Source organism: Haliotis rubra, unplaced genomic scaffold, assembly GCF_003918875.1.
Source record: "Haliotis rubra isolate DU_JTF1 unplaced genomic scaffold, ASM391887v1 Scf1622, whole genome shotgun sequence".
Lineage (NCBI taxonomy): Eukaryota > Metazoa > Mollusca > Gastropoda > Lepetellida > Haliotidae > Haliotis > Haliotis rubra.
In genome coordinates, this window is record NW_025765584.1 from 21,435 (window position 1) to 46,739 (window position 25,305).

A 25,305-nucleotide genomic window follows, 5' to 3' on the forward strand; every position below is an offset into this window, starting at 1 on the left:
CCGCCATGAGATCTGGTGGAGGTCCTGTTGTCAATGTGATTTACAGAGAAGATGGAACAGCTATGGTGGACTTTGAAGAAGCAGAGGGTAGAGTATAGATACCAACAGTCTTGTACCTGATGTTATCAGGGTAGAACATGATAGAGTATAAAACCTAAGTTTCCATGCCGATTGTTACAGATATAATTAATCTTGACTTTCTGTATCCTGTAAGTGAACCAAATGTTAACCTACAAAAACACACATCAGCTAGTTTGTTTGATTCAGACATCACAGATTAGCTATCTGTTTCAGAGTGTAGAATAGTAACTGGTCAAATATTTATTTTATAAGTTTATATATACACAGATTTGATACAAATCTTTCGGAAATCTTTTCCACTATCTTAGATGCTGCAATTACTGACACCTAGAGACCAAAACTGTTTTGATGATTATTAACTGTTATATATTGATGTGTTGATGGCAGATGTTGAAGGAGTGTTGAAGAAGGCGACTCACACAATATCAGGCGCAGTAATTCAAGTGAGAAGATACACGCCAGAGAGGCGTCAGTCAGAGGTCTCAACACCATGTGATGATGCTCCTGCTGTTCTGCCAGACACAATCATAGTAACAGGATGTGGAGATATCTCTGATGATGTCCTGGACATGTACTTTGAGAGCAAGAAGAAGAGTGGAGGAGGAGAGGTGAAATCCATTGAGAGAACAGAGGAGGGTGGATCGGAGGTCCTTGTCACATTTGAAGACCCCAAAGGTTGGTATTGTCAATTCATTTTCCGCTCACACTGAAATCACCAACATGAATGTATCTCTTTGGTGTAGTTCACCTAAGTCATTAATGTTCTTCTTCTGTAATCGTCTACCTGGACCTCCATTAGCACTGAAAAAATGAAATCTGTAGTTTCTTGTATGATGAGTATTGCCTCTAATTTCTATTAAGTAATGTATGGATTGGATGTAGCACCGACACATATGTAGACACTGAAGGAGTTGACATGACACCATGTCCTGAGTTAGTGACTTTTAGATCATGAAATGTGTTTGTTTGTTGCTTAATGCCACACTCAGCAATATTCCAGCTATATGGCATCTGTCTGTAAATCATCGAGTCTGGACCTGACAATCCAGTGATCAACATCATGAGCATCGATCAATGCTTTAGGGAAACAATGTCGTGTCAACCAAGTCAGCGAGCCAGACCAACTGATCCCATCACTTGCTTCTTAAGACAAGCATGGGTCACTGAAGACCGATTCTCACCTGGATCTTCACGGGTTCATGAAATATGTACTAGCCATTGTTGGTATTACTTACCTAGATGGCTGTAAGATTAAACATTGGCATAATCACACTCTTCTCTGAGAAACAACCAACTGCTTCTACTTTTTATGCCAAACATTTACAATTAATGGAAATTATTTACTGTCTCTCTTCTCTTCATTTCAAGATGTCAATCGAGTGTTAAAGAAGGGATCTCATAAAGTACAAAGCATGGATGTTAAAGTCGCCCTGTACAAGCCCCGGCCACCAACACCTCCACCTGTAGTGTCAACAGACACTATTGTAGTGACAGGGTGTGGGGATATCGGTGATGATGTGCTGGAGATGTACTTTGAGAGCAAGAAGAAGAGTGGAGGAGGGGATGTGAAATCCATTGGGAGAAGAAATGAAAGTGGATCAGAAGTGGTTCTTGTCACATTTGAAGACCCTGAAGGTAATTTTACACCATACAATAATTCTTTGGTCTGAGGGCCAAGATGTTTATTGGCTTATCAACACATGTGTTTACTTTAAAATAAGAAAAAAAACCTGAAAATAAATCCATGGACCGACACTATCCCTAATAACAAATTCAGATGAATGTAAGTTGAAGAACAGTCACATCCATGCATAATATAATGAAGGCCTTGAATAGTTTGAATATTGAACAAAAGCTCCTCCAGCAGTTTTCAGCTCCCAATAGTTTGATTGGCCTGCTACAGATGTTGATGTTTACATCATAATCCATTATGATCATTGGTATTCATACACAGGAAAGTATCTTTTCAGAAAAGAGTCACTACGATGTACACATTCTGTCTTAGGTTGTTATTTTGAATGCACATGATAGCATATAAAAATAGTTCTCATGAATCCTGTTGACTTTTAATCAAAATGAAAAATGACCCTCAAGTATCTGTGCTCATGCATATTGGTGTAGCATGTATTTTGAATGGGATTTGTTTTAAGTTGAACATGGTGTTGAATGGGATTTCAATTATTTTTGCATGTGAGGTTTGATCTTGACCTGATGGCCTCTTTTATGCCCTGTAGTCCTAACATTGCGGACATACCGTAAACATACGTGCAACACATTGCAAATCAAGGCCAGTTATCATGCCAGTCTGGATTCTAGAGTGAGGCTACGTCAGCCGCTCCATTGGTTCACTTACATTCAGCACAAATAAATCTAAAGTTTCAGAAGAAGCACTCAGGTTCTTATTCACACTCAATAAATGTGTGTCTGCTTTGTTTGAAGACCTCAAGCGAGTGTTAAAGAAGGGATCTCATAAAGTACAAAGCACGGACATTAAAGTCGCCCTGTACAAGCCCCGGCCACCAACACCTCCACCTGTAGTGTCAACAGACACAATCATAGTGACAGGGTGTGGAGAGATCTCTGATGATGTCCTGGACATGTACTTTGAGAACAAGAAGAAGAGTGGAGGAGGGGATGTGAAATCCATTGAGAGAACAGAGGAGGGTGGATCGGAGGTCCTTGTCACATTTGAAGACCCTGAAGGTTGGTATTACAGATTCATTTTCCGCTCACCTTGAAATCACCTACATGAATGTAGAATATCCTGGTTTGGGCAACAGGAAAAGATTATTATGGGATAAGTAGAATTTTTTTGACAGAATATGCAGCTTGAAAAGAAATCATTAAAAAATGTACAACAAAAAAGTTTTAAGATCAAAACCAATCAAATAGTTTATTTTTATGTGAACTTGACGCTTCCGCACTCCTTATGTTTTATGTCACTAAATAAAGGTGAGCTTCTGTACCGGTGGTGTATGATGTTTCAGACATGCAAGCTGTCCTTCAAAGGAGTCACCAGATACAAGGACTCCCACTCCAGGTTTCACCGTACACTCTCCCCTCGTGGTCATCCCGTCGTCGCACACAGGCTGAAGACTCATACCTTAGTGCAGGTTTGTCACTGACCAGTGTTTCAGTAGGTATACTGCAATCAACATTCAAGGATTCATAGATTGATACTGAAGCCATGATTCTATTTTGGTGAAGTTATACTGTGCAATAATTTCAGGTGTCCATATGTTTTGAAGCAAATAAGTTTCTGTTTGCATGGTACATTGATATATTTCTTGTCAGGTTGTATGGTCTGTGTATACATCATCATATCACTGAACAGCAAAATATAGTGAAGTTATTATTTAGGTAACAAGTTCTATGGATATACAACTTCTTACAATATTTGAGATGTTTTGGTTTAGAAGTTGACGCTGTTATTAAGCAATCATCTACACAGAAACATTGACTATGTTATTGTAGCAGGGTGTGATGACATCCTTACCTTGTCAGCTTGCTGATGGGGTTAACCTCTTTGGTCATGTGGACAAGGTGTCCGACTTCGGATTAGAAGGTCCGTGGTTCGAATCCCAGAATGAGACTCAGAATTTTTATGGCCGCTACATTGGCGCCCAACGTGGGGTTGAGCACGTTCATATCAAATTTGAGCAAAACAAGTCTCAGTACCCAACTATGCGGCTCGGGACATGCCTTCTGTTGACGGGGGAGTATGTAGCAAGGCGTGGAGTCATCCCACAGATGACATCCTTACCTCGTCAGCTTGCTGACGGGGATAACCTCTTTGGTCATGTGGGCAAGGTGTCCGACTTCGGATTAGAAGGTCCGTGGTTCGAATCCCAGAACGGGACTCGGAAATTTTATGGCCGCTACATTATAATAAAGAAGTTGTATATCCATAGAACTGTTTGACTGGCATTCCAGTGAGTAAATGAGAAACTTGCAACATTGTGGACACCAACTCCTTGTTTATTGAATTCAGCAACATTTTTTTATAAATGAATGTATGTGATGGGATGTTTCCATAAAATATTGTCCATTGACAGCAAGACACTCCATCATGACCATATTTTCTGTGGTATTCAATGTTTTTTCCAAGCATGTTTCCTGCCAACAACAAGATTCAAGTATGAACTTTGCCGAAGTGTTGACCTGTTTGAATCAGTGATAATGTCTCTTTCTGTTTTAGAAGATGAGGGTCAGGATGATAGTGATGATGATGAAGATGTGTTTGTTCTGCTGGTGGAAGGGTTGTCCGATACTCTGGGTGAAGAAACTTTGTTGTTCTATTTTGAAAATCGACGTAGAAGCGGAGGAGGAGAGGTGGATGTGGTGGAGATTGACAGAGACTCAGCCACAGCTCTTGTCCACTTCAAGGAAGGCGATGGCAAGTGTAACAAATAAGAATTAATTGTACCCCAGACCTAAGAAGGTTGGTGTTATATAGTTGTCCCAAGGAATTTGTCCATCTATCCATGCGTTGAAAGTCATAGCTCAATCAATAACTTGAGAAGCAATGGGTGGATTGTTTTCAAATTTGGGGACCATCTTCTTTGTCTAGAGGAGAGATGCAAAAATCAGATTTGATAAGTTTACATATTTTGAACTTTAGAAAGCTCATGTTAATTTTTGTTCATGCAATAACTTGAATACATTTTCATGGATCATTTCAAATTAAAGTTCACCTATTAGGAGAAGTGCTGCAAAAGGTTTATTATGCTGTTTTTAATTTGTCAAGAATTAGCACAATTTACATCATCTTGAACTGAGGAAAGATTCCCATGGAAAATTTCTTCAACTAATAACTATATATTCATTTAATGGATTGTTTTGAGGTTTGGGTAGTGGTTTCTTTGGTAATAGTTAACAGCGCAAAGTTTCATTCAGATATTTTTCCTTATCCTGACTCATGCTCTTTTGCTTGTCTTCTTCTTCTTGCGAACATAGTGGAAACACTTGTATCTCCTAATTGAAGCTCCCTTCAATGTATAATCACTAATTAATACTCACCATGACTTGCCTCCCTTTGTCCCAGCGCGGGAAAGGTGGCGCCACCCTCTGGCCACATGCTTCACTCTCTCCTTCTTCGCCCAGTGAGCAGGATGTGAGAGCACCTGTGTCTCCTTGCACACTATATCCTTTGATTATTCTTAGTTTATTACCTCTTATTCTTTACTAAAGAGGTGTAGCTAGTATCCTTTAACAATATGTATTGATTATTACTCGTAATTCTACTGTTTATTCACGGTTTTCCGTGATTGTTCAGCCTAGTTTAGGTGGATGAAAATCTGTACTGTTTGTAGATTACGTTTTTCTGCTGCTGATCCGCATTTAATATGTCCTAGCTGTACTACGCCTTGTGCGTTTACTTCACGTTGCAGTTACTGTATTAATTTATCCATTTCTGCATTTAACAAATATCGTTTTTGCGTCTTGAGACGTGCAGCAGATAGGTCACGTAAACAAGCCTGAGGCATGGCGATACATCGGACCCTCTAGCCAGTCAACTGCTGTCGGATCTACCCTCCCGTCTGGTGTTCGCTAGAGATTCCTTCGAGGAGGGTGGGATGCAGTCCGCCGCCTCCAAGAAGCGTCCTGCTTCCCCAGACATCCCGTCTTCGCAGCAGAAGTCTAAGAGGGCATCGACTTCGTCACAGCGTAAACTCCGTACCCCCAGGGCAGCGTCGACCTCCAAGGGAAAAGCTAAGAAGCCAGCTAGAACGTTCTCAGCCGAGATTCTTCCCGCCCGCTGAACTGGGCCTGTATGACGACCAGCCGATCATCATACCCGATCTACATACAAGAAGCGACGGTGTCAGCTACAGTAACGTCAGCAGAGATCGCCAGGCAGCCTGATGTCTCTACACTGATGTCCGACGATCATTCTGAGGGGCCCGTGGCTAACATCGCAGAGAGGGCATCGACGACATCGTCGCAGACCATCCCAGACGACATGATGCAGAAGATCATGCAGATGATGGAGGACCGTTACAGACTGCAACCAGCCCAGAAGGACCTCCACGAAGGCACCAACGCAGACGACTGCCCAGAGGGACACTCCGTCAACGTAGCGGCCACGACCAAGCCACCTTCACGAAGGAAGTCACAGTCTACCTCCAGGAAGGACCCAGATGAACAGCCTGCACGAAGGGTTAGAAGATCGTCACCTTCCCCGGACTCAGAGGATCATCACTCTTATAAAGATTCCAGAAGGAAGACTACGTCGTCCTTGGACTCAGACTCGGACCCCCCGACTTAACGAAAGCCTTCGCGAAGGTCAAGCCGTCAGAAAGCCTTCGCGAAGGTCAAGCCGTCACTCCTCAGAACGGGACACGGTTAAGGCTTCACGAAGGACGCCAGTAGCAGGTTCTAAATCATCTTCGTCCAGACGATCATCTGCAGATTCCTCAAGGGCTTCGCGAAAGCTATCAGCGTTCGCCTCACAGATCTCCGCGAAAGTCTAGACGCAGCTCAGCAGGCCGATCACCAAGATCATATCGTTCGCCTCGCCGTTCACCTCGCCGATCACCTCGCCGATCACCACATCGATCTCCACACAGATCTTCACAGAGGTCCCAGGTCAGGTCTCCATTATCGTCTCCATGTACAGCGATAGAACCATATATACCGCCACAAGAGCATCAACCTCTTATGGACGATCCCGTTACAGAAGACGATGGAGGCATCATCTTCTCAGACGCTGAGATACGATACTGGATGGTAAACAACCTAGACCTTTCTTCACCTTCCAAGAGTAACAACTCGGCGCAGACTTATCTGATGAAGGAGGACGATGCTGATGCCATCACCTTACCACCGATCGACCCGATTGCTGCAGTACCGAAGAATTTGGACTCAGCCTTCCACAAAGCCACTAAAGTCCAAACAGCACATTTACCACTGTTCCATGCTAACAAGTTTTCAACCTACAACATGGAGCCGTTCCTCAAGGCACAAGACATAGATGACAACTATAAGTTGATCAATGATGTCAAGAACAAGAACTACAAGATTGACGATCGCAAGTTGGTTCAGTTAGAAACCATGACTAGGTGAATGTTCTTTGGCCTTAATAGATCTAGAACGATCAATGAGACTCTTATCACCAGATTTCGTGACACGACATCTGAAGATGATGAATGATTTACTCGGCCCTACTTATGCAGAAGAAGGACCAGCAGTTCCTTACGGATCATCTCACAGCAGTCTCAGCAGCCTTAACCTTAGCCCATCGTCAAGGCCTCCTCGCTTCCTGCAACTGGGGTGAGCAGTTTACAGCTCCACTCTATACAGCCCCCGTGGTCTGCTTCATCCATCTTCGATGGAGGAATAGAGAAAGTCTCCAAGGAAGTCACTAAGGATTCTAGAGAAGTCCTTATGATTAAGTCAATGGATACGCTAGCCAGCGTCATCAGACAGACTTCACAAAGATATTCAGGGAAATCTAAATTCACTGGATTACAGAGAGCACGGGATAAAAAGATAGCCAGTTCCAGGGGAAGAGATTCTTTTCGTCGCCCATTTGGCAACTACAGAGGAGGATCAGGAAGAGGCAGGGCACCTAGAGGTTCCCGCAACTATAAACGATGAAAGCCAGGTTCGGAAAGACTGGAGTCTTCCACCCCCAGCCGTTCCAGTACAACCGTCACAAGTGGGTGGACGCCTTCAACTATACTGGGAGAACTGGGGAATGTTACAAGACCCTTATGTCTCCAACATTCTTCATCACGGATATCGTATCCAACTAAAGGCCCTGCCTCCGCTGACAGTCAACCCTTACAAGTTCGACTTCCAGACACAACAACTACCAAAGTTAAGGAGAGGCCATTACTTCCCTCCTGAACAAGCAGGCCATAGAAGTACTAGATCAAGTAAACATCGAACCAGGTTTCTACTCCCCAGTTTTCCTAGTACCCAAGAAAAACTCCAAGGAGAAATACAGACTCATCTACAACATGAGCACGTTCAACAGAGATTATCTACGCAAACCACCGAAGTTTCGCATGATACATCTACCCCAGTTACGGCACTTAATCCGTCCCATGGATTACATGGCCAGTATAGACCTACAAGATGCGTATCTACACATCCCGATACATCCCGAATCCAAGAAATACCTACGGTTTACACTGGACGGGCTGCATTACCAATGGAAAGTACTCCCATTCGGAATATCATCAGCCCCATGGTTATTTACAAGAGTAACGAAACCCATCGTCACCTACCTACATCGTCCAAGGGCTACGAGTGCGTTTTACCTCGACGACGGGATACAAGTAGATCAAGATCCACAGCGTCTCAAACTACAGTTAAACTACATCATCAAGCTACTAACACAGCTGGGATGGTTAGTAAATCTACTCAAGTCGGACCTAGTACCTTCGCAAGATCTGCAGTTTCTAGGCATTCGATTTATCACGACGCTCAACCGTATCGTCGTTCCAGAAGACCGCTGGCTCAAGATCCAACAGACCATTCCACCAGCGCTACTCTCTCCGTTACCACTACGACAATGGCAGAGTCTATTGGGTCTCCTCACGTCAGCCCAAGACTTGACACTAAGAGGCAGGCTACAGATACGCCCATTACAGGTCTTCATCAACGCTCATCTCGACAATCTACAACCATTCAGTCTACCGGTACACCTCAGACCTCATCTACTATGGTGGACCAGGAGGTCGAATGTCTGCAAAGGCATCTATTTAACAGAGCCGGAATTCCAAACCCATCTCTATGTAGACGCGTCGCTCCAAGGTTGGGGAGCTCATCTCGCCAACCGGACGACATCAGGCATATGGAATCAGCAAGAAAGCAAGCTCCATATAAACATGTTATAGACGAAAGCGGTAATCAACGCCATACGTCATTGGAGTACCATTCTACGACAGGCACATCTGATGATTCATACGGACAACTCAACAGTGGCATATTATGTGAACAAACAAGGCTTAACGAGATCATCAAGCCTATTGACTGTATGCTTTCAACTGTTCGATCTAATCAACGATCTCAACCTACATGTCAGAGCATGTCACATTCCCGGAGCCAAGAATGTACTAGCAGACGCACTCTCTCGGCCACACCTACTGGCACCGACAGAATGGATGCTCCGTACAGAAATCTTCGCACAGATTATCAAACAATTAGGAGCACCGCTAGTAGACCTATTCGCCACTCGATTCAACAATCAGCTAACGACATTCGTATCACCTGTCCCGGATCCACAAGCATGGGCATCGGACTCTAAGCATATCCTGGGAAGGCTCCTCAGCGATGCGCAGCGTTTCGCCCGCCAGTGCTAATCCCTCAAGTGTTACAGAAAATCAGACAAACACAGAGGCTACAACTAACTTTGGTCGCGCCCTACTGGCCAGCCAGAACGTTTCCCATTCTAATTCTAGAAATCGGACAACCAACACTAAAGCTACCAAAGCGCTCGAATCTACTAGTACATCCTCACACCAAGCAAACGCGAAACCCAGAAGTGTACCAACTTCGCGTATGGACTGTATTAAAGTGTGTTTGAACAAGAGAGGATATTCTACAAGAGCGGCAAAAGCAGTCACGCTTGCTTTACGCTATTCTACTCGTGGCAATGCGACGACAAGTGGCAAAGTTTGAAAACTTCGCGAGCAAAAATTGGATTTACAGCGAGAGATGCTACACATCCACAAGTGGCTGATTATCTGTGTTACCTACGTCAAAATAAACATTTGAAGGGCTCGACATTGTCAACATATCTTGCAGCTTAGCTCGATTCGTTACCATGAGAACGGGTGTCAAGTTAACGAAGACGCCAGAGTTACTCGCCTTGCTACGCTCTTTTCGTTTGGAAGATCAGAAAGTGAAATTCCGCGAGCCTGAGCTTGGGATCTAAATATAGTGCTTCAGCACCTCAGAATTGAAAGTTATGAACTGTTAGATTCAACGAACTTTGAACTTCTCACACAGAAAACAGTTTTCCTGTTATCGCTAGCTACGGCAGCCAGGATGTCTGAAATTCACGCACTAGATTACGAGAGGATTCAGTTTGATGACAATCACAACTCAGTGCACATGGGTTTGCGATGGGACTTTATCGCTAAGAATCAATTGCCAGGTCAACCAGACAGATTATTCCATATCCCTGCACTATCCTCGATTCTCGGATCTCAAGATACGTTGGACTTATCTCTATGCCCAGTCAGAGCTCTCAAAATCTATATACGACGTTCCAAACCAAGACGCCGACATCTCAAGCGATTATTCATCCCTTTAGCGGCGACAAGTCAGACCGAGGTCTCTCGTACCACCATATCTATATGGATTAGAACTGTCATACTGCGCGCCTACAAGGCGGCTGGACTGGACCCTCCAAGAGCAGCAAATCCTCACGAAATCAGAGCCTTAGCTTCCACACTGGCGCTACACGGTAACTGCTCACTAAATACCATCATGGAGGGATGTTTTTGGAAATCCGACATGATGTTTGCTAATCACTGTCTGAGAGATATCACCACCGAGGACGTCTCAGGTATTCACCATTTCGGTCCTATGGTCCTCGCACAGCAGTTGACAGTCCCTCGTAGACGATAAGATAGTCTTACGAGATTATTATGTATATTTATACATGTTTTATCTAGCTTAAAACTCTACGGATATACCTAGCTTAAGTCTAACCTTAAGCCCAGTACTGATAATTATGTACATTTTGGATAACTTCTCCATGTTGGAGTAGTATATATACTTATTGCTATGTTCATAGTATGTTTTTTGTATAGTAATACCCCTTTTTATCTATGATTACAATCAGTGCCATTATAAGTTCCCGTCAGGGGGTTATTGCAGATATATATATATAAATCACTAATTAATCTGGTAAATCCAAAGTCTCTATTCTTTCCGACCTCCGATTCCGTCGGATACTACAAGCAAAAGAGCATGAGTCAGGATAAGGAAAAATATGTAATTTTTAGAGTAAAATTGATATTTTATACTTATCCTGACTCATGAGGTAAGCCCTCCCATCCTCCCCACATAACACTTTGGATTTCCCCGTAAATTCAAGTGTTGGGCTCGAAAAATAAGGAGAGAGTGAAGCATGTGGCCAGAGGGTGGCGCCACCTTTCCCGAGCTGGGACAAAGGGAGGCAAGTCATGGTGAGTATTAATTAGTGATTATACATTGAAGGGAGCTTCAATTAGGAGATACAAGTGTTTCCACTATGTTCGCAAGAAGAAGAAGACAAGCAAGTGCATGAGTCAGGATAAGTATAAAATATCAATTTTACTCTAAAAATTACATTTTTATTTTTGGCAAGGATATTTATATTAATTAATTTTGAACTCTGAAAAATTCTTATGTCAAATTTGTACAGCAAATATCTTGATAACTAATGGATGGATTGCTTTCAAATTTCTGTGTAAATGGGACAGGTGTCCCTCATCACATCATCTTGTCACAAATTGTTTTCAAGTTTGGTGAACACTGTCTATGATTGGATGAAAATTGCAATGCACCAACATTTTGCATGACCCCAACTATTTAACATTGCAATAGGCCGAAACACCACAAGTTGGTCAAATGTGCCCGGTTTGGTTTGGATAGGAACAGCACTGAGATGTTTTCGTAACATGTTTCCAAAGTGTCATAATATGTTTAGTTCTGTTGTTTAGCTGAAGCTGGGTGTCGTTGTCAGGGATATTTGTGAGGCCTGGTCATATTTTGTGCTTGTATGTTTAACTATTACCACCCGTGAAGGTCCGTGAAGAATTAATCTTCAGTAACCAATGCTTGTCGTAAGAGGCGACTAATGGGATCGGGTGGTCAGGCTCACTGACTTGGTTGACACATGTTATCGGTTCCCAATTGCACAGATTGATGCTGATGCTGTTCATCCCTGGATTGTCTGGTCCAGACTCGATTATTTACAGATCGCCACCATATAGCTGGAATATTGCTGTGTGCGGCGTAAATCTAAACTCACTCACTCACTCACTCACTTTAAAGAATAACGTCATGACACAGGAGTAGGGAGACAAGCTTAAATGCCACTTGATCAGCTGTTTTATTCATTCACCCACTGCAAGCTAAATAACTACATGGGATCGTGCTCACCCGGAGCTAACAACATTAAACAACGGGACATCTGTTGGCCTATTAATATAATGTTTGCATTACAGAATGTGCAGTCAAAGACTTTCAATTGCACTTAGTCACCCCAGTCAGAAAAATCATTCAGCCTCAACAAATGTAATTAAGTTTTATTAGTGCTGGAGCAATTGATCGAATTATCAGTCAATAGATCGATCTTGCATCAGCAATATTCATAAAAATTAAACTTTAGAAAGTATGTTTCTTCTTGTTCGATTTGTTAATCAAGACATAAACAACTGATGCAGTTTCCTGACTGACTCCTGGGCCCTTATTCTCGAAACGTTCGTAGCCCTAAGAATTCTTAACTTTGATCGTAGCCAATGTGTTAAGAATGGGCTTAAGAAGTTCGTAAGGCTACGAACGTTTCAAAAATAGCTAGCCTGGCTCATAAAACTGCAATGTACTGCAATTATCCTTGATTGTGGTAATAATCAGTGCCTGTTTCATTTGCACAATTGTATGATTGTATCCTGTTATTACCATCATATGTTTTGTGGAGGGGTTTACGATTGCAATCATATTATCAATCTGCATATTGTGAGCGGTAACCATCACTAGCAGGTGGATATAAACCATACCTAGGTGATGATTTTGTTTATGCTATTTCTTTTCAGTTGTAAAGAGAGTTCTACAGAAAGCTCCTCATCTCCTGGAAAATAAAAAGATTGAAGTCTCTGAATATCTACCTTCCAAACAGCCAGGACTGGTTACCATAGAAACAATCCTGAAGGGAAAGAAAATAGGAACAGTTGTGAAGGTGGAGAAATTTGGATCGAAGACAAGTGATGATGTACTAACAATGTACTTCGAGAACAAGAAGAGAAGCGGGGCATCTGAAGTGAAGGAAATCATTCCAGATAAAGAAGAAAATGCCAAATATATTGTTTTTGAGTCCCCTGAAGGTACTGTTGTTTTACCCTATCAAGAATATTGATTGTCCAAACGATCACAGCCCACTTGTCAGATATATTTATTCAATCCTAGGAAATACATGATTTTCTTTTCACTGATTCATTAAAAATTCTCATAATTTGTCTTAGGAAATGGGTTATGATCAAGACTAATCCATTTAACCACCTGCATAACCTGGAGAGTAAGAGAACAGTGACATAGTTGGTATTCAGGCATGAGACAACTGGGGAGGTATCTGATAAATAGGGTGGTATCTGACAAATGGGGAGGTGTCTGACAAAGGGGAGGTATCTGACAAGTGGGGAGGTATCTGACAAAAAGGAGGTGTCTGACAAATGGGGAGATATCTGTCAAATGAGGTATTTGACAAATTGGGAAATGTCTGACAAATGGGGAGGTATCTGACAAATGGAGTATCTCACAATTAGGGAGGTATCTGACAATAAGGGAGATATCTGACAAATGGGGAGGTATCTGACAAATAGGGAGGTATCTGACAAATGGGGAGATATCTGACAAATGGGGAGGTATCTGACAAATGGGGACATATCTGACAAATGAGGTATCTCACAAATTGGGAAAAGTCTGACAAATAGGGAGGTATCTGACAAATGGGGAGATATCTGGCAAATGAGGTATTTGACAAATTATGAAATGTCCGACAAATAGGGTATCTGACAATTGGGAAGGTATCTGGCAAATGGAGTATCTGACAATTAGAGAGGTTTCTGACTAATAGGGAGGTATCTGACAAATAGGGAGGTATCTGACAAATGGGGTATCTGGCAAATGGGGCGGTATCTCACAAATAGCAAGGTACCTGATAAATAGGGAAGTATCTGACAAATGGTGTGGCCCTTTTGACCTTTTGATGCAGCCCTTTGTCTTTCTTGCGGCCCTTTTGACTTTTCTGTTTTGAGGCACTTTTGTCATGCAGCCCTTTTGACTAGGACCCTCTGACTAATAGGGGTTATTCACTGGGTTTGTCATGTATGTCCAATTCTGATTTGTTTGACAGAAGCGGAAGCTGTTGCCAAGCGAAGCCACACTGTAGATGGGCACAAGTTGATGGTGAGTTTGTACAGACCTCCCACCCCTCCTCCACCCCGGCCGCGCTATCGGGACAAGTTTTTGATAACTGGACTGCGAGAGAAAACCACAAAAAAGACCTTGATGAAGTTCCTGCAACAAAAATTGGCCTGTCATCCCAAGGATGTTATGTATGGAGAGGAACCTGGAACTGTTCTTGTAAATATAGATCAACAAAAAGGTCCTTTAAGTAAGTATGTGTTAAGCTTTATTTCATGTAAGAAACATTGCTTTTGAGAACTACAGCACAAAAAATAAGCCAGGGTTAAATATTTAGATATATGATAAAAAATCAGATGTCTCCATGTTCTGATTCTCTAGAAAATGCCATGTTCACATAAATCTGCCATGGCTATTGAATGCTCAGTATGAACACTTGTAAACATGATTAAGTTGCAGGGTTCGAAATACCCCATATATTAGTGTGCCATGGCACGGTAAATACTGATATGGCACAGTAAAATGTTCTTGGTGCCCTTATGGCATGCCTAATTTCTTGGAAACATAACACACCTTTAATCATTTAATCCCCCAAACAATCAAAAACATATCCAAATTGAATAATGCCATACATATCTAAATGCTCATAAACCCATTTCTTTATTTAACAATAAATTCAAAATGATCATCATCATTGTCATTTATTCTGAGAACAAGTGGTCACACTTGATATCTGAAAGGCATGCTTAAAATATTTCTCTGGTGCCCGAAGGCATATGTGCAACAAAAAATATTTCTATCCCTGAGTTGGATTATCTACTGTTAAGAGACAGGTGGATATCTATAATATTAATTTAAGTAAAATAGAATATGCTAATATAGACCTATATATATATATATATATATATATATATGTATATATATATGTATATATATATATATATACTCCCTGAAGAGTAAAGAACGAAACATGTTGGAGAAAAAGGCATTCTGTTTTTATTTTTCTGTGTGATATATATATATATATCATACCTATTCAGAAACTGATTGTGAGAGAAAGTAGTCCTATGTGCTTGTCTTTTTGTATTTCACCTTGTAACAGAGCTGAAGAAGATGCAGCGTGTTTGTAAGAAGCATCCTCTGGATGGGGCGTTCCTTGAGTTGTCAGCAGTGCCCATCTCCAACTGTATCCGAGTCAATGGAATCACTGCCAAGACATCGGCGGACACACTAACATTCTACTTTGAAAGCAAGAAGTCAGGGAATACCATAGAATGTGATGTTGAAAAGGTGGACATTGTTGAGGAACCGAGACATGCCATCGTCTTCTTTACAAATCATACAGGTAAGTATTTGTTATGATTGTTTGTTGTTTAATGCCACATTCAGCGTATTCCAGCTCGATGGCAGCGGTTTGTACATAAACGAGTCTGGTCCAGACAATCCAGTGATCACCAGCATGAGTATTGATCTACTCTATTGGGATATGATGACAATATACTCCAAAACGTCACGTCCCTCAAAATGTATGGATGTCAACTTCTTTATTTTGAGGGACTCAGCTTTTCAGACTCCTTCATAAAAATATACTCCAAAATGTCACATCCCTCAAAATGCAGAAGTTGACATCCATAAATTCTCGCCTTTCTAATGATGATGTTTAGAGTTTGATAGATGTTCCTGTCAGTATTTAGTCACTTCAAGTACCTACAGTGATAATGAAATAATGTCATTGTTATCCCCCGCCGCGCGTTTAGCGCGAAGCAGGGGATATAGTATTAGGCTCCGTCCGTCTGTCCGTCCGAATTGGAATATCTTCAGAACCGTTCACTAGATTCTTTTCATATTGGGTACCTAGGTTCATCACAGTATAAGTGTAACAGCGGTATCACGTCATGATTTGAGAACAGACGAATACTTGTGAGGGTTCAGGGATTTATTGTCTTGGATCAGGTGATAAAACCCTTGAAATAAAACATAAACATCTCAAATTACTGGTATACAGCAACATGTACATAGTAAACATATAATTACATTTAATATTTTCTGCACACCACAAGGGTTACTCAACTTAAGTATAAATATAAGCTTATCTTACAAATTACAGACAAACAGATGAAAATCTGATATGTAACATAACATTTAGAACATAACCCATGCATTTCCTTGACACACAAATACTAACCTCGTCTCAGGGACGCAGGTAATCCACAGTCTACCGGTAAACAACCGGTGGCAAATGAGTACTTCAAAGACCTAATATAATAAAATAACACAATTAAATACAATCTATATTACACACACACACACACACACACACACACACACACACATGCACACGCACACTCTTTCTCATGTCATCCATAATATGTACCTAATCTACAATGTATACACTATAGTCTACATTAGCCAAACGTGTAATAATTATAATACATAACAGTGTGTCATGATATTAAGCATATAGAATATTTACATCATATCATCATGTAGATGATATTACAGCACATAATATATTTCAGACATATTATTAAAATGATAAATTAACTAGACTAAAACATCATATCCTAACCTCCTTATGATAATATAAATACCAAGACATCTAAAGTAACTTACCCCAATAAGTTCAGTGCTGTGATAAAGGAGACAGAGTTGGAATTGTTGCAGTCAAGAGTTGAAATTGTAGCAGTGACCAGGAAAAAGAATGTTGGGGTACATAAAACTCCAGATCTGGTCACATGCTTTAGAAACAATAGCAAATCAATCACTGGCCAAGCCGTGGCTGGGCCAGGAGTCTGAAGTAAAATAGAACCCAATGCAGGCTTACATAACTTAACCAAAGGATTAGTAGAGTGCTGTGTTAATTCAAAGGGTTGTTATATTGCTTAACTAAATTATATACTTAGGCTTAAAATACACAATATTTACATTCTGCTACATTCTCCTCTGTCAACAGAAACGTCGTCCCCGACGTACATATGTCACATGGCTGGGTTTACAGATCCTGTTATCAAAGATAACATGGCTCTATATATGTCTTTGGGAAGATCCTGCAAGAGTCCATCTTCAGCCAGAGTCTTGAGAAATGATGCCCTGGATTTCCAATCACTTAGTGATAATGGCACCATACTCTTGCAGTAATCCCCACTCTTCATCCATGCAGGTTTGTGACGCTCTCTTAAGGATCTCCTAGGTGGCGGAGTTGGGAGAACTCTCCTAGGTGTCCTTCTTGGAAGTTCCGGTACCAGATCTTGCAGTGGTTCTTGTTCCATTTGGTCCTGCATCTCAGTCTCAGCTTGAGATACATTGCCTGCTGTGACCTCAGCCTCTCCTCCCCTTGTTGAATCCATGGCATCGGTAGAATTAAATTCTTCTGATTGTCCATTGGATCCATAGGGTCCTCTGTCTTCAGTATCAGGACTAACATTGGGCGGAATGTTGGTCTCTGAAGAACTATCAGCTTGGTCAACAGGCTGTGAAACTGTCAGCAACATTGGAAAATCATCCTCATCCTCATCAGAATCACTCACTGACTCAGATGGATCAGGCTTTTTCTGTTCTTTAGTCTCCTTTCCCATGCACATCCTCCTAGGTTTAGGAACAGGAACAGCTGGTGTGTCATCTGGTGTTGAACAAAGTGTACCAACTGGCAACAACAAATTCCTATGAAGTGTTCTTGATCTTCCTTCTCCATTTTCTTTCTGTACGCAGTAAACAGGAATATCTGGATTAGGTTGATCCACAACAATATAGGTGTCCTCTTCCCACTTGTCGGCCAGTTTATGCTTCCCATCAAAAGCAAGTTGTTTTACTAAGACGCGATCCCCCGAACTGAGAGTAGCCCCTCTGATCTTGATGTTGTATAGATCCTGTTGTTTTCCTCTCGCTTTCTCTGCTGCTTCTGTGGCCAACTTGTACAAGTCAGCAAGGCGCTGTTACAATGGCATCCCTGGTGGGATTCAAGTTTGTCTGTTGGAGAAGCCCCAAGCTCGACCCCTAAAGTTGACAGTGCTAGCAAGGACGTCCATTCAGCATGGCCGATCGGTGACTCCCAATGACAATATCTTTAAGGTGTGTCCTAGTTACTGAGGAAAGACGGAGCACAGTTGTTGATACTATGAGCTCATAATGGAATAAGCTGTTTATTCACTTGACTCTGAAGATTGTATCTGAAGATTGGAGGAAATGTTCTAATACAGTCCGTGTTAGTAAACAATAAGCTTTGTGATGTTGACATCAGTTGTACGGAATACATTTTTCTTGCTTGACTAGTCTGCGACTTGGTAAAGTATTTGCAGCTCTTCTGTATCTCCTGCTGCCATAATACTTAGCTAGCATATGCTGTCATCTCTCACGTGAGATTAATTAGTTTGCATTAGTTAGTTTAGATTAGTTAGTATAGATCAATTAGTTTAGATTAATTAGTTTAGATCACTTAGTTTAGATTAATTAGTTAACATACTCGTTAGTGTCAGTTTCCCTGATTAGTTCCCGATTGTCATAATTTGTATATTTTGTCACGTAAACTTATTCTTGTTTAGTTTACGGTGGTTTAATCCATCTTAGTAATCGAATTTGGTATTAAGCGTTAATCTGGCATAATCCATAAAAGTGTTTATTGCCGAGTAAGGTGATATCTTAACTTTGTTGATTTCTGGGTAAGTATGTACTTTCCTAACCTCCTTTATATCCAATAGTGGTTAGTATTACACAGGCTTGTTTGGTAAGGTACAGCACCACACATCTTGGTTCTCCTGTCCCATCTCTGTCCTTTGGTCTCTGTGTATTTGGGGTAGAACCATATATTTGTGGCATAAATTGTGGGTTAACAACTTTGTTCACATAATACCTTACTAATATATAAGCATTAATACCACCACCGTTAAAACATGTGGTACTTCATAATTTCCATGTAAATACATGTTGCCTCAATCATACAACATGTAGTTTACAGCTACTTCTCTTTACATTGTGTCATAAGACACATCTAAATTACCCAACGTGTAATCTCGTTCATTGTTTGCGCTCACATACAATTTACGTGAGGATTTGTCCCTGCATCCTGGTGCTGCAACAGTCTCATTACGATGTCTTATCATCCTTTTGATCTCATATTTTCTTTTACTGCATACTTTGATAGTTGATAATTGCACAATGTCTCAGTTATCCTCTTCAGAGCTTGAATCTTTTCTTGAAAGTTTCAAGAAGTTAGGTGTTATACCTAAAGGCAAGACTGAAGAGGAACTGAGAGAATGGATAACCGGCATAGTGGCTATTCAGGGAGCTACTGCAAACCCTTCTCCCTCACCCCCAACTCCACCCACCCAGAATTTGGCAGGTTCACTCAGCGTCAGGCAACCTCCTCGGGTGTCTGTTTTCTCTGGTGATCCTACTTCTAAGGGTGAGACACCTTTTGATGTTTGGCTGTATGAAGTTGACAGTTTATCAACTGATTTATCCTACTCTGAGGAGGAGATTAAGCAGTCACTCAGGAGAGCTCTTAAAGGAGATGCTGCACGCATTGTTATGAGGCTTGGTCATGCAGCCTCACTCACTTCCATTCTAAACAAACTTAAAAGTGTATATGGCTCTTCTGTCATCGAACAAGGCGAAGCTCTCATGGCACAATTCTACAGTGCAAGGCAAGGAGACAAAGAAGATGCTACTAAGTGGGGCTGTAGACTGGAAGACATGCTTGACAGGCTTGTTGCTCAGGGTCATATTCAGCCGAGCAGATCAAGCTCCGTGCTCAGGACTGTTTTCTGGTCTGGACTCAGGCAGGAACTCAAGGACTCTTCTGGTCACAAGTTTGATAGTATTGATAATTTCGACCAGCTTCGGGTTGCCGTGAGGCGTATTGAGCATCGACCATGAACAGAGGAAACTGGAGACCCATAAGAAACCCATCCCAGCCAAGGCAGTGACCCAGAGTGATTCAACGTCAGAGGTATCTATGTTGATTGGTATGGTCAACCAACTGTCTGCTAAGATTGACAACATGGAGAACAAGATGAGCCAGATGTCATCCCCTCACTCACAACAGCAGCAGAAGAAACAAGTTGTTTTTTCTGATGACACCACTCCCAAGCCGCGGAACCAGGAATATTTTCAAAGGACAAGACAACAGCCTCAAGACTTTGAGATGCAATCCGGTGTACAGTGTTACAGGTGTGGGCAGTATGGCCATATTTCTCGGGGTTGTAGGGTCAGGCTTGACCACTTGAGGCATGGTAATTTAAATGGGAGAGGGCCAATGTCAAGGGGCAGACATTAGGTTCTTTTAGACAGAGCCCCACAGAGTTTGTGTGTCCTACCATACCAGCTGGTTTAGTTGGGACTGCAAATGAAGCTATGGTTAGCATCAATGGTGTTTCCCACAAAGCCCTTTTGGATACTGGGTCATCAGTATCAACCATTTCCGAAAGATTCTATCGTGAATATTTACCCTCCTTGGAGAAAAAGCCTCTTTCTGACTTCATTCACATAGAATGTGCAGATGGTGAATGTTTGCCTTACACGGGTTATGTTGAAGGTTTAGTTGAAACTCATGGTTTGTCCCCTGGTCATGCTTCTATTTGTCTGTTTTTGGTTGTCCCAGACAGTCAGTATAATATGACTGTACCTATCTTGCTGGGAACCAACTATCTCATTCCTGTTCTTGACTCTTGCAGGGAGTCTGTTGGACCTAATTTCCTTCAGTGTAGCAAGATGCATACACCCTGGTATCTTGCATTTAGGTGTATTGTTCTGCAGGATAAAGAACTTATTAGGAATGATGGGAGACTTGGACTGATGAGAAGCTGTGAAACATCAAGATTAGTGGTACCACCTAATACTACTGTGACGGTCAGGACATCAGTCTATAAGGAACTGCCTTACCGAGACACTTGTGTCATGATTCAGCCCACTAAAAGAGCTTCCATATCACCAGGACTTGAGATAGCACCAGCTTTATTCCGTTTTCAACATCAGAAGAAAATTCAAGTACCAGTTCAGCTTTCCAACTTAACTAATCAGACAGTAGTTGTATCCCCCAAGTCCATCATCTGTGAACTTCAGCCAGTTCATATTGAGAAGCTAGCCCCATTCGACTTGCAACAGGTGGTAGCTGACAAGAAAGAACACCCTCTGGACAAGGTCAAGATTTCTCCCAAGGTCACAGAGGAACAGAGGAAACTTGGTGAAGATTTACTGCAGAAATACAGTGACATTTTCTCGACTGGGGACCTGGATATTGGACATTATACGAGAAGTGAAGCACACGAATTGAACTTACAGATAATCGCCATTCAAGCAGAGACATAGACGCATCCCACCTTCGATGTTCCAAGAGGTAAAGGATCATCTACAGCAGCTGCTTGCATGTGGTATTATCAGGAGATCACACAGTCCTTGGGCTTCTAATGTTGTCCTCGTTAAGCAAGGCTGATAACTCTCTGAGACTATGCATTGACTTCAGATCGTTAAATCGTCGGACAGTGAAGGATGCGTATGCTTTACCAAGAATAGAAGATATTTTGATCGTCTTGCTGGCTCAAAATTCTTTACTGTCCTGGATATGAAGTCCGGATACCATCAGATTGAGATTGATGAGGAGCACAAGGCAAAGACAGCCTTTACGGTCGGCCCATTGGGTTTTTATGAATACAATCGGCTACCCTTTGGACTAGTTAATGCACCAGCAACTTACCAGCGGCAAATGGAACACATGCTAGGGGAACTGCATTTGGAGATCTGCATGATTTATCTCGACGACTTGATTGTGTTTTGGTTCCTTGAAGAACATCTATTACGCCTGGAGAAGATCTTCCAGCCTGAGGAGAGTGGACTCAAGTTGGCAGCCAAGAAGTGTGATTTCTTCCAGGAACAAGTCAAGTTTGTTGGCCACATTGTTTCTGCTGACGGAATTCAAACAGATCCTGCCAAGATCGATAAGATTGTTAACTGGCCAATGCCTAAGAACTCTGAGGAGGTCCGTAAATTCCTAGGATTTGCTGGATATTACAGGAAATATGTCAAGAACTTCTCCCGCGCAGCCGCCCACTTTCAGATTTACTTCCTCAAACAGTGAAAAAGCACCATTACAAGAAGAGCATAGAAAGTAAGTCAAAATGGATATGGGGCCAGCAACAATCAACTGCTTTCCAACAACTGAAAGATGCACTGTCATCACCACCAATCTTGGGCTATGCAGACTATTCTTTGCCATTTGAGGTTCACACAGATGCCAGCTCCCATGGTCTAGGTGCAATACTGTACCAGGAACAAGATGGTCAAAACAGAGTTATTGCATATGCCAGCAGAGGCCTCAACAAAGCTGAAAAGAATTACCCTGCACACAAGCTAGAGTTCCTGGCATTGAAGTGGGCTGTCACAGAGAAGTTTTATGATTATCTGTATGGACACAACTTTACTGTGGTGACAGATAATAACCCACTTACATATGTGCTGACCTCAGCAAAGTTGGATGCCACTGGGCACAGATGGCTGGCAGCATTAGCTTCATTCACGTTTGACATCAAGTACCGTCCAGGCACGGGTAATGCAGATGCAGATGCGCTTTCCAGATTACCACAACAGGAAAAAGAAGCAATGGCTGTAACTTCTGTCAAGGCCATTTGCAACAGATGCCAAACTCCAACTTATGTAGAAAGCTTGTGTTTATCTGCAGAAGTCATTCAGGATGATGACGACGACAACAAACATACCATCGCCACTATGTCTCTCAGGGAATGGAGGAAAGCTCAGGACAAGGATCTAGAGCTCCACAAAGTCATTGCTGGGATTCATCAAGGTAACATCCCAGAAGATATACCAATAGCTCTGGCCAGGGAATTCAACCATCTTGTACTTTGCCATGGAGTTCTCTACCATGTAACTGTTTATGATGGTATTAAGAACAAACAGTTAGTTTTGCCAGCCGAGTTCATTAAAGAAGCCTTGACAGGATTACATGATGATATTGGCCACATGGGACGAGAGACGGACATTAGCATTGTGCAGAGACAGGTTCTACTGGCCAGGCATGGCAAAAGATGTGGATCAGTGGGTTAAGACCTGTGATAGGTGCATCAGAAGAAAACCTGGAGAGAACAGGGCACCTTTAACATCTATCACCACAAGCCAGCCGTTGGAGCTAGTTTGTATTGACTTTCTTACTCTCGAAATGTCTAAAGGAGGATACCAGCATATTCTTGTACTCACAGATCACTTTACAAGATATGCCCAAGCATTTCCAACAAGGAACCAGACTGCCAAAACCACTGCAGAAGTTCTGTTCAATAATTTCTTTGTTCATTACGGCTTTCCCCTTAGACTGCACTCGGACCAAGGAGCCAACTTCGAGAGTAACCTTATCAAGGAACTTTGCAAAATGGCAGGAATTGGCAAGAGTAGGACAACTCCATATCACCCCCAAGGAAATGGAATGACTGAGAGATTTAATCGCACTTTGATCAGCATGCTTGGATCTCTACAGCCATCCAAGAAGACTAACTGGAAGTCCTATGTCGCACCACTTGTTCACGCGCTTTACAATTCAACCCGACATGAATCAACAGGAGAAAGTCCCTTCTTCCTCATGTTTGGAAGACAGCCTCGCTTGCCTGTGGATGTAGCTTTTAGGATCAGTGAGCCTCAAGGAAGTCAGTCCAAGACCGACTACATCAAGCAATTGAAACAACGCCTTGCTGACTCGTACAAGTTGGCCACAGAAGCAGCAGAGAAAGCGAGAGGAAAACAACAGGATCTATACAACATCAAGATCAGAGGGGCTACTCTCAGTTCGGGGGATCGCGTCTTAGTAAAACAACTTGCTTTTGATGGGAAGCATAAACTGGCCGACAAGTGGGAAGAGGACACCTATATTGTTGTGGATCAACCTAATCCAGATATTCCTGTTTACTGCGTACAGAAAGAAAATGGAGAAGGAAGATCAAGAACAGGAAAAAGAAGCACTGGCTGTAACTTCTGTCAAGGCCATTTGCAACAGATGCCAAACTCCAACTTATGTAGAAAGCTTGTGTTTATCTGCAGAAGTCATTCAGGATGATGACGACGACAACAAACATACCATCGCCACTATGTCTCTCAGGGAATGGAGGAAAGCTCAGGACAAGGATCTAGTGCTCCACAAAGTCATTGCTGGGATTCATCAAGGTAACATCCCAGAAGATATACCAATAGCTCTGGCCAGGGAATTCAACCATCTTGTATTTTGCCATGGAGTTCTCTACCGTGTAACTGTTTATGATGGTATTAAGAAGAAACAGTTAGAAAGGCCCAAGTCAAGTTTGGTGACCTTGACCTTTATTTCAAGGTCACAAGGTGACTTTAACGTTTTACCTGCATGTTAAGCTATCTCAAGAACCGTTCTCTGGATTTTCTTCATATTCAATACCAAACTTTATCTAGGGATAGCGCAGGGCCAAGTCGATTTTGGTGACCTTCACATAATTTTCAAGGTCATGGCGACACTTTGAAGATTTCAGCATGTAAACCTGCATTTTAAGCTATTTCAAGAACTGTTCCCTGGATTTGATTTTCTTCATATTAAACACCAAGTTTTATCTAGGCAAGGCGCAGGGCCCAGTTAATTTTGGTGACCTTCACTTAATTTTCAAGGTCACAGAGACACTTTGAAGATTTCAGCATATTTACCTACATGTTATGCTTGTCAGCAAGATACCTCAAGAACCATTCACTGGAGTTTCTTCATATTTGACACCAAGCTTCATTGAGGGAAGGCGCAGTGCCCAGTCCATTTTGGTGACCTTCACTTAATTTTCAAGGTCGCAGAGACACTTTGAAGATTTCAGCATGTTAAATTGCATGTTAAGATAGCCAGCAAGATATCGCAAAAAATATTCACTGGATTTTCTTCATATTTGACACCAAGCTTCATCTAGGGAAGGCCCAGGGCCCAGTCAATTTTGGTTGACTGGTCATGTTTTTGTTGACATTTAACTTCATCTTAAACTTTCATTACTTTATAAATTTGATTTGATCATTTGCGGCGGGGAATTATGTCACCTTAGTGATAATGCTAGTTTTGTATTAATCTATCCATCCTCGATAATCTCCAGGGTATACGTTCCGATAAATCTCCACTACACCCTGGATGCATCTACAGCTCGGCCCAAT

At 42.0% G+C, this 25,305-nt stretch overlaps 1 protein-coding gene across 5 annotated transcripts in view; it reads left to right on the forward strand.

Moving 5' to 3' along the window:
• The first annotated feature begins 1 nt into the window (after position 1).
• Positions 2-25,305, forward strand: part of LOC124271690 (protein mono-ADP-ribosyltransferase PARP14-like) — an 85,710-nt gene continuing 60,406 nt past the window's right edge. For 2 of the 5 annotated variants that reach the window (XM_046706846.1, XM_046706850.1), the window contains exons 1-9: positions 2-87; positions 469-756; positions 1,450-1,716; positions 2,521-2,784; positions 3,069-3,194; positions 4,280-4,477; positions 12,840-13,127; positions 14,156-14,416; positions 15,269-15,511. In XM_046706846.1, the coding sequence (XP_046562802.1) occupies positions 6-87; positions 469-756; positions 1,450-1,716; positions 2,521-2,784; positions 3,069-3,194; positions 4,280-4,477; positions 12,840-13,127; positions 14,156-14,416; positions 15,269-15,511 (2,017 nt within the window). In that variant the 5' untranslated portion in view covers positions 2-5. The remainder of the gene's footprint in view (positions 88-468; positions 757-1,449; positions 1,717-2,520; positions 2,785-3,068; positions 3,195-4,279; positions 4,478-12,839; positions 13,128-14,155; positions 14,417-15,268; positions 15,512-25,305) is intronic. The other 3 variants (XM_046706847.1, XM_046706848.1, XM_046706849.1) reach the window with 3 other exon arrangements.